Source organism: Sebastes umbrosus, chromosome 12, assembly GCF_015220745.1.
Source record: "Sebastes umbrosus isolate fSebUmb1 chromosome 12, fSebUmb1.pri, whole genome shotgun sequence".
Classification (NCBI taxonomy): Eukaryota; Metazoa; Chordata; class Actinopteri; order Perciformes; family Sebastidae; genus Sebastes; species Sebastes umbrosus.
The window spans coordinates 26,972,536-26,986,558 of record NC_051280.1 but is presented as its reverse complement, the minus strand read 5'-3'; the positions used below and the strand labels follow the sequence as shown (position 1 = coordinate 26,986,558).

Genomic DNA, 14,023 nt, shown 5'->3' with positions numbered 1-14,023 from the left:
TGAAGGTCACAATAAACGTTAATTAATTACACCTGTGCATTTCCAGCAAACTGTAAATTATTCCCCAAACAAAAAAACACTTTAAAGTATTGTGTGACATGCCTGATATGTTCTATACCAGTTGAGGGAGAGACGCTGCACACCCACACAGGTGTTTCTAATTATTCTGGCAGATTAGTTCTCTGCTCAGGTTGCTGGAAATGACATGCTGCCACCGAACAACACGCACTTATAAGAATAGACTTTTGTCATAGCAGGAAAAGCACAGGTATTACTAATGACATTAATGATTCAGTGAGTCATGACAGTGTGACAGTGAGCCAACATGCACAATACAGGACCCTGAAACTGAAGCAGCTACACGGGATTTAGCCACAGTAACAGAATATTGATTCATAATTGATCAGCGCTGCCTAGTTTGACCGTTTGATCGGCGAGTGATTGACAGCTGCCTCCGTTGAATGAACAGCCAATAGGAACGCTCTCTTTCTGAAAATACCTGTGATTGGCCAAAGTCTTCCGTCACGGGCTAGATCTTTTAAAGCCTGATAACAGAGCCATGAGGAGGTGCAGAAGTCTAGTTTTCTCTCAGATCAGTTGAAATACAATATGCTGAAAGGTCATTATGGAATTTTTGCCCAATGATGCCAAAATATACTGCCTACTGCCACATTAACTTGATTATTTACACCTTTGCTTTATACTGTGACGTGTTAATATGAACAAAAAGGATTTTGGTGAAGGGGTAGTTGTCCCATCATACTGGAGAGTGAAGGAGATGTCAATCAAGTTCAGATTGTACACGCCCACACAGTCCTGAGAAAAGATCTAATCAGGCAAACTAAGTGGAAAAGTTTTTTTTATCATGCTTCTGTGAATTGCAGTAAATGATCATCTTTGGTCAAACTGGGCCATCTTGTGGCGATTCACACAAATTAAACCCAACGCAGTCTTTAGTAAGTTATTAGAGCTTCAGTAGGCAGAAAGTTTCCATAGTAACCTTTCAGCATGTTGTAATTCAAGTGTCCTGAGAGAAAACAAGACTTCTGCACCTCCTCATGGCTCTGTTTTCAGGCTTTAAAAAAATCGATCCCATGACAGGAGGCTTTGACCAATCACAGGTCATTTCATTGAGAGAGAGCGATCCTATTGGCTGTGCTCCAGCTGGTGGGCGGTGCTTGGTATTTCCTCAACTGATCTCAACATGGCTGCCGGGTCACAAACTTTCTAATTTTACAGCTAAACAGTACACTACAAGATGTTTCTGAAAACATTTGAGGCGAGAAATAGGCATTACAGTAACAGAATATTGATTCATATTTGTTAAGCGCTGCCTAGTTTGACCGTTTGATCGCAGTTCGTGAGTGATTGACAGCTTCTCGGAGACGGCAGGCTCCAGGTCAGCTCTGATTGGTTGTTTTCCTCCGGTCTGTGAAATATTGCAAATGCCATTAGGAGGACCGGGGGACACAGAGGCACATGATTTTTTTTCAGATTACCTGTCTCATGCACTACTGTCAGGATATAGTGACCGTTTTATAAAAAATAACTTAACTATTTAATCAAATTTGCTCCATTTCTACCCACTGCTGCTTTAAAGCATTACCACTGATTTAAACAAAATTAAATTGTTACAATATTTTGTGCTTCTACATCCAAGCAAACGACAATACATCCATTTTAGTCTCCTCTCCATACCGCATGAAAACAAACTTTTGTCACTTTTGGATGAAACAAAACTTTATTCCAAGTCAAACATTCGAAACGACACCGTTGAATAAAAACCCCACAATGAGAAAAAGGCAATCTGCATAAACTTCTTTCTCTCTCTGGCCGCTGCACTGAGGACAGACAGCAGGTTTTGGTGACAGGCAGGATAAGAGAGTGACCCATATTGCCTTTCATGGCGAGCCTCATGAATCATGTGGGTGGAGGGAAGACATGCTTGAAATGTCACACCCACCCCCAGTAATCTCCTGTATGGTAGTGGAGTAAAGCTGTCGTTCTCTGTACATTCAGTTTTACAACATTATAAGAGATCTAATACATTCTCCATCAACTTTAAAATAGACTACATTGTGACTTGCATAATTGCTTAGTGACAGTAGAGCAAATATACATCACAATCAGCTGCAAGCTATATGTGGAGGACCTCCACAGCACCCTTTGTTTGTTTTCTTCATTGCGCTCCACACCTGGCACCCTGATTTCAAGTTTTATCAAGTCTTTAGTATGGTTAAACATTGTCTACAGCAAAATTGAGACACTATTCTGACTAAAAATAATCATATTGACGATGATTTTTTAAAAAAAGTAAGAATATCCAAATCTGAAGAAAAAAAAAATTAACACAGGAGACAACCACACAAGTAGTTGTTCCTTTACAATACTGTATATCTTTATATATACTATTAGGTGTAGCATAAAATATTCAGCAGGCTTATCATTTGTTAAACAATCTTTTGTTCAGGTAAAATACAAAATGCACCATCGGTGAATTTGTGCCAAAGGACGTGGCGATTATCTACAGCAAGTGCACTTGAAGATATTTCACAGTTCAAAACATTGCCTCGCTTCTGACAAGCAAAAGCGAAAGAAAAACACACACAGGCTTGTGAACAATACAAGGAGCTGACTGGCTGTTACAGTCTGGTTAGGTGCAGTTCGCAAGGCTGAGGATGGAACAATGTGTTGACCGTAAAGTATGCGACAGTCAGTTCTTTTTCTGTCCGTTTATTCTGCTTTTTCTTTGCCCCCGTCTATTGGCTTCGCCGGCTCCGGGTCGTCCAGCAGAGCTTGTTTTCTCTCCCGTTCCTTCACCAGCTGCACGCCACAGTAGGTCACGAATAACACTGAGAGGGTGGACAGAGGGAAACCTGGAGGAAAATCACAGAGAGGGAAAAATAGGAAGTGAAGGGGGGAAAAGGAGAAGAAAGTATGACTTTAAAGATGCTATTTATAAAATTCAGCCACTAGATGTCGCATTCTTCCTCCTCCGTTCCGTTGCATTTACTTCACAACGAGTCGTTGCCAGGCACTTACCGTCAATCTCTGCCATTTATCCATATTTTTTCCACACTAACTGACGACCCAGAGATACCACGTGATACCAACATCGTTTTACTATCGGCTCACAAGCCTTGTTAGAGGTGGGAACCAGACATTAGATATCTTCCATAGATATAAACAAAACATTCATTTTGGACCCGTCAACATTTTGTAACAATTAATTTACAATCATAATAATTTTTTCAGGAAAAGCCATACTTTTACTCGGCATCTTTTTAAAGTCTCTGTGATTAGAGTTATTTTTTTTTAAATATTCGTCTACATAAAAATGTTATTAAAAAGACTTTTAAAGGAATGCAGCTTTCTTCGTGCCCTGAGTAAGATGTTTAACTATAGATAACCTTGTGAACAACCTCTACGTTTGTTGTTAATATTCTTTTATTCTATGTGAAAGAAGAGATTTGGTTGCTTTTGTCTGTCTGAGTTGTTCTTGCTTTGACTAGAACTGACAGAAAAGCCTTAGTTTGATTTGATATAATATACTCTCGTTGTTCCCCACCTTTGAAAATCAGCCGTCTTCCCACCAGTTTGGCAAACTCCAAACTGTTCAGGGAGAGAACGTTGTAGAGGACGATGGCCCAGAAGTTGGCGGCATTGAACACACCCCGGATCCTGCGTGACATGGCTTCACCCATTGCTCCCTAGATGCAGTTGGACACAGGTGCATTAAAGGATATGCCACACATTTACACATAGCATAATTCCATATATTGACTGCGAGTGATTTTTTTTATCTTAATTTTTCTCACCTCTATGGTAGAAAATGGCGGAATGGAGAAAAACTTGGCCACCCACAGCTCAAAGTTGAGGCCGAAGCAGTTGAAAAAGGACCAGATGTAAACCAGCTCACACGGGCCCAGCCACAAGGTGGTGATGGCGAAGGTGCAGAAGGTTGCCAGGAGCTCCCTGAAGATCTTATCGTGATCCCGGCCAATGTAGTCATAAACATACCTGCAAAAGTACAGCTCAAATTCAACTTGATGAAGAATCAAAATTGTCCTCTATATATTGTAGGTTCTGTCATTTAAAGGAACAGTGTGTAACGTTTAGGGGGATCTATTGGCAGAAATGGAATATCATTTTAATAAGTATGTTTTCTTTAGTGTTTAATCACCTGAAACTAAGAATAATGTTTTTGTTAGCTTAGAATGAGCCGTTTATATCTACATAGGGAGCGGGTCCTCTTCACAGAGTCCGCCATGTTTCTACAGTAGCCCAGAATGGACAAACCAAACACTGGCTCTAGATAGGGCCATTCGCGTTTTCACGTTTACCCGTCAGCCACTGTAGTTCTCCTACACACGTTTCAGTTGGTTGCAATCTGCAACCTCACTGCTAGATGCCGCCAAATCCTACACACTGCACCTTTAAACCCATGATTTTTAAACTCAAACACTCACTTGCACAGCCAGTCATTGATGCCTCTGTCAAAGTGCCTAAAAAAGACAGACATTTTCCATGTAAACATTTTTACACAATTTCACGATTATGCATGGTCAACAAAGAAAAATTATTTCTTAAAGAGGACCTATTATATTTTTGTGCTTTCCCCTTTAGTGTGTTACATAGTTTTTTTGTGCATGTAAAAGGTCTGCAAAGTTACAAAGGCCAAAGTCCACGTCAAAGGGAGTTACTCTTCCCCACAGAAACACTGCTCCTGAACTGCTTGATGGAAGTCCCACCTTTTCTTCCGTAACGTGGTGATGTCACCAAGTAAAACATTTGCATAATACCTGCCTAGCGGTTACTTTGGCATGCCCTCAAACAGAGGGTGAAAAGAGGTGCTGCAGCACAGCCGGTATGAGAAAAGTAAAGCGTTTTTTTTAACATTAAAGCACGTTAACATGTTCTAGTAGAAACCCAAAATACAAATATGAACCTGAAAATGAGCACAATAAGTCCTCTTTAAGATTAGTCAAGTCACACGTACGTCTCAGCGAAGACATAGAGCATGGTGATACATTTGGGAGGCTGAGGAGGGTCCAGGTGGTCCAGCGTAGCCACAGTGTTGATGACACCAAACATTATGGCTGCTTTCACCCAGTCGTACACCAGGTTGGAATAAGCCAGACCAGCTGCAAAGGTACACATGGAATCAAAGCTAGTACATTGATGGTAGTCATATATCAACTTCTACTTAAAGAGGTAGTTTATGTTTGATAAAGCACATAAAGCTTGGAGTAAAAGTGATGCATAGAGCCAATATTGGATATTAGCCCTAATGACCACAGATAGGTGAAAACAGTGTGGAAACATAATATATCTAACGCACCAAGACACCAGTCAGAAAGCTTGGCGACCAGCTTCATGTCACTGGGGATTGTCAGGATGTAAAGGTAGTGGAAGAAGACGTCCACCACCAGGATAACACCCAGATGTAACAAGGCCTTGGAGGTGATGTTCCACATCTCCCTGTCCTTGCGGGTCAGCTGGGTGTTGTTCACCTGTGGAATTAAAAACATTCATGTCATTGTTTTGTGAAATGTTATGACCATCCCAGCATCTCAGCAGATGTTTAACCAGGTTGGGTCCTTGAGGATTTAGAGTGGGCACATATACTCATTTTTCACCACTTTATACTGAATCCTAAATCTCCTCACCTGGGCATAAAACCTGTCGAAGGTCATGATAGGTCCAAAGAAGAAGAAGGGGAGGTAGAAGTTGTATCTCAGCAGGTCAGAGAATGTGAAGTTGCCATCCTTCTTTTCACAGTTCTCTAAAGCGAAGCTCATACAGCGCATGATGCTGAAGCCGCAGCCTCCATAGAACAGGATGTCTTGCAGGTCGAAAGAGCCGGTCACCAAGGCTTCCTGAAGAAACAGTCAGAGTTATTCTGAGCCTAAAACATCATCATTTTGCATACTATGGACAATACCTCTAGGCATTGGAACAAGCACTTTACTACATCACACCTTGTTCTCTATTATATATTACTATTGTTATTGTTATTATTATAATAGGAGTAGTAGAAGAAGTTGTAGGAACACATCTAACACTTTATGACATTGAATCATGTTATCAATATCACTATATAATACTATGTTACTACTTACATTATCATTATTGAAATTTATATTAAAAGTTATACAGTATATATATTTATATATATATATTTGTCTCTTAAATATATAAAATATAAATATACTAAAAATATATATAATAAATATATTTATATGTAAAACCATATACTTTAACATATTTTGTGTGCGTGCATCTATATCAATATGTATTTATATGTAACACCATATATTTTAACATATTTTATGTGTGTGTACATATAGAGCAATATACTGCACATATATTTATATATAACATCATAGAATAACATATTTTATGTGTGCATATTCAGTATATATATCAATAAAGTCTTCCTTTAATGCATTTGTTTAAAATGAGCTATAACATTTAAATTCCCACAGCTCATTCTATATCAGACTATCAAGCATTCAGTGTTTCTGCATCTAAAGCGTGGTAGAGCCTACTGTACTTTGAACCTGGAACCAGCCACTCACCTGCCAGGAGTTATAGGGCTCCAGCTTGAGGGAGGCCAGCGTGGTAAGGCCGGCCACGAAGCACAGCCATTTCATCTTCATCAGGGCGACGCTGTAGAGTATGATGCAGTGAGACACCACCAGAGCCATGAAGGTCCAGCCCATCGTGATCAGGACTGCCAAACCACCGTACACACCAAAGATCAAGGATCTGTGCTGTGGGTAAGAGGGGCCAGCGTCAGCGTGACGTCAAGTCGTGTACTTTAGTTGTATTCAATGCAACACACGTGAGGAATGGCATTAGAACAACAATGGATATACTTTAGGATGGAGATTGTGGGGTGAAAACAAACAAATCTACTGTCCATGTATTAGTGGTTTAAATGAAACACATGACGAATGTTATAAAATTCACAAGTTTATTAATGTTACCTTACATCCATCTATACCAATCTTCATTGTAAGCATGGAACAAGACAGAAAACATGTTTAAAACATATCAAACTGTTTTAAATATGTCAAAAAATATTCACAGGAAAGAATAACTGGTGCACTCACACAGTAGGGCTGCCTCCTCTTAGCCGATTACGGATTTATTTCTGCTTTTTTCATGCCGAAGGACTTATTTTGTGTGATTCTTTGCAGAGAAACTCAGTTTTACAAATCTGTCGATTAAATCAACTAATCGATTGGTCGACAAAATTGTGTGAGGGTCAATCGACAAAGAATTTCTTCGGTCGAGGACAGCCCAACTCAACAGACAACGTCACACTTTAAGGATGCAACTCATGCTCATGCATCAAGTCAATTCTGTGTTAGACCTTGGGGTGTAAATATACAGTATGACAAATGATATTTTGCTCAATACAACAGAATTGAAATGAACAGAATTGAATTACTTGTACAGCCCAAGGCCTATTGTTTACATCAGTACAATGCAGCTTTGCATTTAATATGTTTATATCACATATCAAATTAAATCTGGTGTATATGGCCGTGATTGGAGCAAAGCTTGTGTTCAAACACACCCAAACATATGTATATACATACACAATACATATACACATAATATGAGACATGCCATTATACCTGTATGCAAATCAGATTACAGTGCTAGCCGGCGGCCGTTCACACACATGCACGCACCTTTGGAGCCAGCAGGGTGAATATCTTGGCAAAGATAACGTGACCGGCGAGAGCAAAAAGGATATGATTGCGGAATGTAGAGAACCACATCATCCACTCGAAGTCCGCAACGTCCTGTGGCGAAAGGAAGATGCATTACTGACATGTAACGGCTGCTCTCTTTTGACATCTTAAGGCATCAGCAAATACAATTATAGAACACAATGAGACACACAAAGGGATTATACAGTATATATATGAGCAATTTACCATTTTCCTGCCAAAGTAATGCCATCCTGGTTTCACGCTTTCTTTGAAGGCCTTTCTGTTTATATTCTCTGAATAAAGAAAAAAAAAAACAGGATGTTCACCAAACAAAATGTAGTGCTTAATCAATAAGGTTTTAAATGTTCAACTCGTAGCAATATATGGTCACATAGGAGACATATTTGGTGTAATTGTTGGATTATTCACGGTGAATTTAAGGTGTGAGAGCACATTCAGTCCATTTGATAACATCACATATTACATAATGTACTATTTTTGAGGCTGACATCTACACTCATACGCTCGTAATCTGGTTGTAGGAGATTAGTTCACTGCATGAGTGAAACGCTAACACACAAATGATAAAAATAACAATAGTGTGATAATAATCTGAATCATGGCAGGGATGTTGAGGCATTCAGTTTTGTGGCAACAAATGCGACTGGCAGGCGCTCCTCCAGCTTTGCACCGATTACGCTAATGGACATGAAAAAGGATATGAAAATGTGAGGGTCAGTCAGGGAAAGCCTCTTACTTCTGGGAACTCAGCCAAGCTTCTATTACGAATATGCGGTGCTACTGTACTGTAGCATGCAGACCTGAGCGGTTAGAAATGCCCACACACGGAGCGGCCAAGAATGACCATTTCTAGAGAATCAGGACACAAATGATGACCGACAACATGACTCTGCTCTGGCCAATCTGTCTGCACAGACTGTGGCAGGCAGCACCATTCACCAGATTACACTCGGTCCATTCAGATCAGTGGGCGAAGAGGATAGTTTACTGTCTGAGTACGTGCAAACATTTGGCAGTATTTCAGCATGAAAGGTTTAGGATTCAGTGCGATTGAGTCTTAGTCTGAAATATGTCCATCAGGCAAATAATTAGAGAGTAATTGGACCATCTATAAATTGTCTTCATATTAATAGGAACGTGGAGGAATTCCTTAGAGGAGGGGACGGGGGGGGGGTCTCTTTTAGTCTGCTAAACTAATTTTGTTCTATGCAGTTTTAGATTAAATAGAGCAGTGATATTATAGGCAGGGTTGTTGTGTTTTAAGCACATTTTAATACTAAATTGACATTGTTACATGGTAAGTGATTTTTCAGTGAAATTTATTTGGACTGAAAGTGTGTTTTTAGAGTATTTTTACTAGGGCTGTCAATGCAAATTTGTTTTAACGGCACTAATTTCTTTAACGCATTAACAAAATTTGCAATTTTTAGGTTGAAGTGGGCTCAGTTTTAAACCTAGAGTGAAGATACAGTAAATACTGGCATCATATGAAACTACAAAACCTAAAGAATCTATTGGTACCAACCATGCTAAACAAACTTGTCGCAAAGGAGGCTAAATAAAGCTCCAAACTTACGCTAAATTTTGGCGAGAAAAAACGATCATGGCCATTTTCAAAGAATGAATAAAAATGGGTTCGATTGGTACCTACAAGTCTCCCCTTTACAGACATGCCCACTTTATGATAATCACATTCAGTTTGGGGCAAGTCATAGTCAAGTCAGCACACTGACACACTGACAGCTGTTGTTGCCTGTTGGTCCTGAGTTTGCTTTGGATTTGAGCATATTTTTTATGCTAAATGCAGTACCTGTGAGGGTTTCTGGACAATATTTGTCCAAAAAAGTGTAATTAATTTGCGATTAATCACGATTATCTATGGACAATCATGCGATTAATCGCAATTAAATATTTTAATTGATTGACAGCCCTAATTTTTACTTTTAAAGTTGGTAAGGCAATGGAGCAGCTGCTCAAAAGTGTCCATTCACTCTGATACCAGTGAATATGAATGGACCTCAGTGAGCTTCGATAAACTCTAGCATTGTGTTATTGTTGTATGTGCTTTGGACATTTCTTGTGCACTCACCACTTGAAGCGTCAGATATCCAACTGCCTGCCCATATCAAGGCCACGGCGAGCACAGCTGTGTAGAGATACAGCTCATATCTGGGGAGGGCAGCCTTGATCCCCATTGTGAATCCTTACACTGGAAGCCTGACGGGTTGAAAAGCAATCAGCATCACAATATTAGACCTGACTGAAGGCAAACGGAAGTATGAAGACAAACAGATAAGTCTAAATGATTGTTAAAGTGTGAGCAGGGTTTACCAATGTTTAGTGTTTTTCAAATGTCATTAGTTAAAGTAGTGGAAAGCACCTACATTTACTAAAATACTGTTTGAGGTACTTGTACTTTACTTGAGAACTTCCAGTTTCTGCTACTTTATACTTCTACTCCACTACATTTCAGAGGCAAAAGTACTTTTTACTGCACTACATTTAGTTGATAACTTCATAATAGAAATGTACTCAACAAATACAAGTATGATTATAAGATGAGATAAAAAGTAATTAAAATGAGCTTCACTTTTACCAGCTGCAACATTAAAGTTATAAACACATTAATAAATTAATAATTGCAATAATATAATATATGTTATTCTGTAATGGGACATTCTGCATAAAGAGTACTGTACTGTATACTACTGATACATTATTCAGAAGGAAAGTGTTAAGTTTTAGTTGAGAGGTTGAGACATCAGTATGAAAGAATGCAGTTTGACAACCTTGTTTTAGAAATACTGGTTGGGCTGGTTTAATAAGAGGACAGAACAGAGAAGGTTGTATTTAGACTACTGCAGATTGTTCACTTTAGTCATCACTACCATTCATATAGATTCCCTTGATGATTTCACAATACAGCCCAGTGGAAAAACAGTCTAACGCCTATACAAAAAAAAACCTATACACCTGCAAAAACTCATGATGATGATTAAATGTGAAACTCCCTGCATGCCAGGCACACATCAACACAGGTTAATCATGACAGATACAGATCAAGGTGCTTTAAGGAGGTGACATTTTTCCAATAAGCCTTTAGGATCGACAGGGCAGTGACTTAAATAGTACTGCAGAGCTCCTCGGAATCAGCACCGTCAGCTGCGCAACCCTACCTCTCCTTTCCTATTATAGCTCTTGCAGTTGGTCTGCTGTATAGAGCAGGGCAGCTGCAGTGCTATGTGATCTGAGAGGCGCTGGGGACTCACTTCACACAATAATAAGCACTGACTGGAATGACCAAGAATGGTGCATCGGAGTAGGAAAACAGGTTACTTTGCAGTGAATAACGCACTGAGTGTGTGTGTTTGTGTGTGTGTGTCACACACTTTGAGTTGAAGTTAAAGGAGTTGGACTAACAAAGTCCTGTCCATGCCAAGATGTTACCATGGTTAAGCAGGACCCCAGCAAGGCGTCATGCATACCAAATACAGGTTTACTGTTTCACTGCTCCATGCACACAGAGCCCAGAACACACAGGCTTTTTTTGTATTGATTGTTCATATTTAATGTACAAATAAAACAGTTTTTACTAACCTTGTATCTGCTTCTCACTGTCAAGATGGGGGGGCAGCAGTGTCTTCAATACTGAGAATGAGTAAAAGGAAGAAAGGGGGCGGTGGTGGTGGTGGTTACAGCAGGTTTTCTAATTCATCCGTCTTGTGGGGGCTTGCCGCTGCCTGCGATCACCAACCTCGGCCAGTCAGGATGTTGCGGACTCAACGAAAGGAGGAAGAGGAGGAGGGGGAGGAGGAGGAGGAGGAGGAGGAGGAAGAGGAGGGGGATATATTTATCCTTCACTACAGCACCGCAGTGAGGGGTGGTCCACACAGAGCCCATCAGACCTTACAGGAGCGCAGAAACACTGTGGGAGAAAGAAAGGGTAAAAAAAAGAGAGGAGGAAAGCATCAATCAATAGCAGCATATCTACAGTATATGCATATTATCAGAGAGACACTATACCTCTGATGATTCTTATAATGGATTAGACTTGAGAGGAAGACATGAGCAAATATCACAGAATGCACAAAAATGAAACATATTAAAAAATAACAAACACTGCTGCAAATGTATCACCGACTGAGTTTTTTTTCATTAAACCTGCAGTAGGCAGAATATTTTTGGCATCATTAGGCAAAAATTTCATAATAACCTTTCAGCATATTGTAATTCAAGTGTTCTGAAAGAAAACTAGACTTCTGCACCTCCTTATGGCTCTGTTTTCAGGCTTTAAAACATCTAGCTCGTGACGGGAGACTTTGGCCAATCACAGGTCATTTCAGAGAGAGAGCATTCCTATTGGCTGTTCATTCAACGGAGGCAGCTGTCAATCACTTGCGGACTCCGATCAAACGGTCAAACTAGGCAGTGCTGATCAAATATGAAGCAATATTCTGTTACTGTAATGCCTATATCTCTCCTCAAATGTTTTCAGAAACATCTTGTAGTGTACTGTTTAGCTGTAAAATTAGAAAGTTTGTTACACATCAGCCATGTTGAGACCAGTAGGAACGCTCTCTCTCTGAAATGACCTGTGATTAGCCAAAGTCTCCTGTCACAGGCTAGATTTTCTAAATCCTGAAAATAGAGCCATGAGGAGTGAATTACAATATGCTGAAAGGTTATTATGGAATTTTTGCCCAATGATGCCAAAAACGTGTTGCCTACTGAAGCTTTAAAGGTCCCATATTGTAAAAAGTAAGATTTTCATGTCTTATATTATAAAGCAGGTTTAAGTGCTATATACATACTTTTAAAGTATTGAAGCGCTTAATATACGGAGAAATACACACAGCCCGTATTCATAAATTGTGCGTTTGAAACAAGCCATCAGGATTTCTGTCCATTTGTGATGTCACAAATCTACAATATTTAGACAATTTCACAGCTTTAAACGTAAACATTCAAAATGTGTCGTAGTTTATTTCCTGTAGCAGTGTATGTGAATGACATGAGCTGACAGGAAGTAAACATGGACCCAAACTGTTTCCTAGCAACGCAATTCCGTTGCCATTCCGTTGAAATGCACTAAAACGGAGCGTTTCTGACAGAGGGTAAATACAGGTATATTCAGACAGACAGTATGTGAAAAAGAATGTGTTATTTGAACATTAAAGGGACTGCTTGTAACTTCTTACACGTATAAATCACCCGGGTCGGTGCTTGCATATGCACGCGCGCAAATGCGAGCGCGCATATGCGTAAAGGTCGAAGGACGCAGGGGAGACCGTAGCTTTGGTCTCCAGGGCCGTAGTCTCTGCTGTCTATCTAGTGAATGTACAGTGGACGTTTGTGCAGAAATAACTGCTGAGGCTCCTCCAGCCCAACAGAGGTTTTCCGTGTCTTGTGAAGTGACGGGGCTCCGCAGCGAGTTTCTTTATCGTCTCTGACCGTTTACCGGTGTCTCCCTCCGGCCTCAGTCAGGAGGCTGAGGCAGGAAAAGCCAACACTAGGATCAGCAGTGATTCATGGAGAGACCTTCGTCTGGTCAGCTAACATTACTGCCAAGCAGCTGAAATATAGAGTGATATTGTGGTTTTAGCTGACGTGTGTCGCCTCACTGTTTTTAGCGATGCTCATTCATGTCTATTTACAGCGAGCACAAGCTCGAGCCCGACTCTGACTTTTGTTGACTTAACGGCCACAGGTGTCGCTGTTAACAACCAATTTCTGATTCTTACAAACAGTCCCTTTAAAACATGTAGACATGTTCTAATAGAAACCCAAAATACAAGTATGAACCTGAAAATGAGCATGATATGTCCCCTTTAAATACAAATTCAGTGTAGTATTTTTTTTTTTTTTACCATTATGAAAGCAGGGGTGTCCACTAAGCATTTCCTTAATTTAGACACTAGGTGGCGTGCTCGACTTATTAAAATTAGCCACACATACGGGGAAAGGACACACACCATGTTTTTTTTTTTTTGTGATAAACTTCAACTATTTGCTTGGATTGTTAAACGGGCTCCCTGTTGCTTGCTCCAAAATTACCTAAAAATCAAGGAGCTGGTATCATTAAACATTTTTAAATCTAAAATGAAGGCTTTAGAAGCAGACTCTATGGCATGCCAATGTTTTTAGCCCCCTTGTTGTACAGCTGACTCCCAGAAAAGTTCCTTTTTGTCCCCCCCCCATTTGTCTTTAGATAGTTCTCTTTTAATGCAAATTTGAGTGCTTTTGTGAATTGTATTTTATCTCTATTTGTGTGT

At 39.9% G+C, this 14,023-nt stretch overlaps 1 protein-coding gene across 3 annotated transcripts; it reads right to left on the bottom strand.

Moving 5' to 3' along the window:
• Positions 1 to 1,719: 1,719 nt before the first annotated feature.
• Positions 1,720 to 11,544, bottom strand: hhatla (hedgehog acyltransferase like, a). Of its 3 annotated transcripts, XM_037788652.1 has the most exons (13): positions 11,349 to 11,544; positions 9,841 to 9,968; positions 7,956 to 8,023; positions 7,707 to 7,820; positions 6,993 to 7,013; positions 6,582 to 6,776; positions 5,670 to 5,879; positions 5,342 to 5,513; positions 5,000 to 5,144; positions 4,470 to 4,505; positions 3,819 to 4,020; positions 3,569 to 3,710; positions 1,720 to 2,876 (listed from the first exon to the last, which is right to left on the bottom strand). In XM_037788652.1, exons 2-13 carry the CDS (start codon positions 9,944 to 9,946, stop codon positions 2,734 to 2,736), a joined length of 1,554 nt encoding a protein of 517 aa, XP_037644580.1. In that variant the 5' UTR covers positions 9,947 to 9,968; positions 11,349 to 11,544; the 3' UTR covers positions 1,720 to 2,733. The 3 variants fall into 3 exon arrangements, with proteins under 3 accessions (XP_037644580.1, XP_037644581.1, XP_037644582.1); XM_037788653.1 differs by lacking the exon at positions 6,993 to 7,013 and having other exon boundaries at positions 11,349 to 11,543; XM_037788654.1 differs by lacking the exon at positions 11,349 to 11,544 and having other exon boundaries at positions 6,582 to 6,771; positions 6,998 to 7,013.
• Between the last annotated feature and the right edge of the window lie 2,479 nt (positions 11,545 to 14,023).

Bases quoted from the DNA above. Each gene is read 5' to 3' on its own strand.
- hhatla (XM_037788652.1), bottom strand. From the start codon at position 9,946: ATGGGGATCAAGGCTGCCCTCCCCAGATATGAGCTGTATCTCTACACA. The intron at 7,821-7,955 runs GTAAATTGCTCA...CTTTCGCCACAG, and splicing joins ATTACTTTGGCAGGAAAATG to GACGTTGCGGACTTCGAGTG. The intron at 7,014-7,706 runs GTGCGTGCATGT...CTTACAATGAAG, and splicing joins TCACCCTGCTGGCTCCAAAG to ATTGGTATAGATGGATGTAA.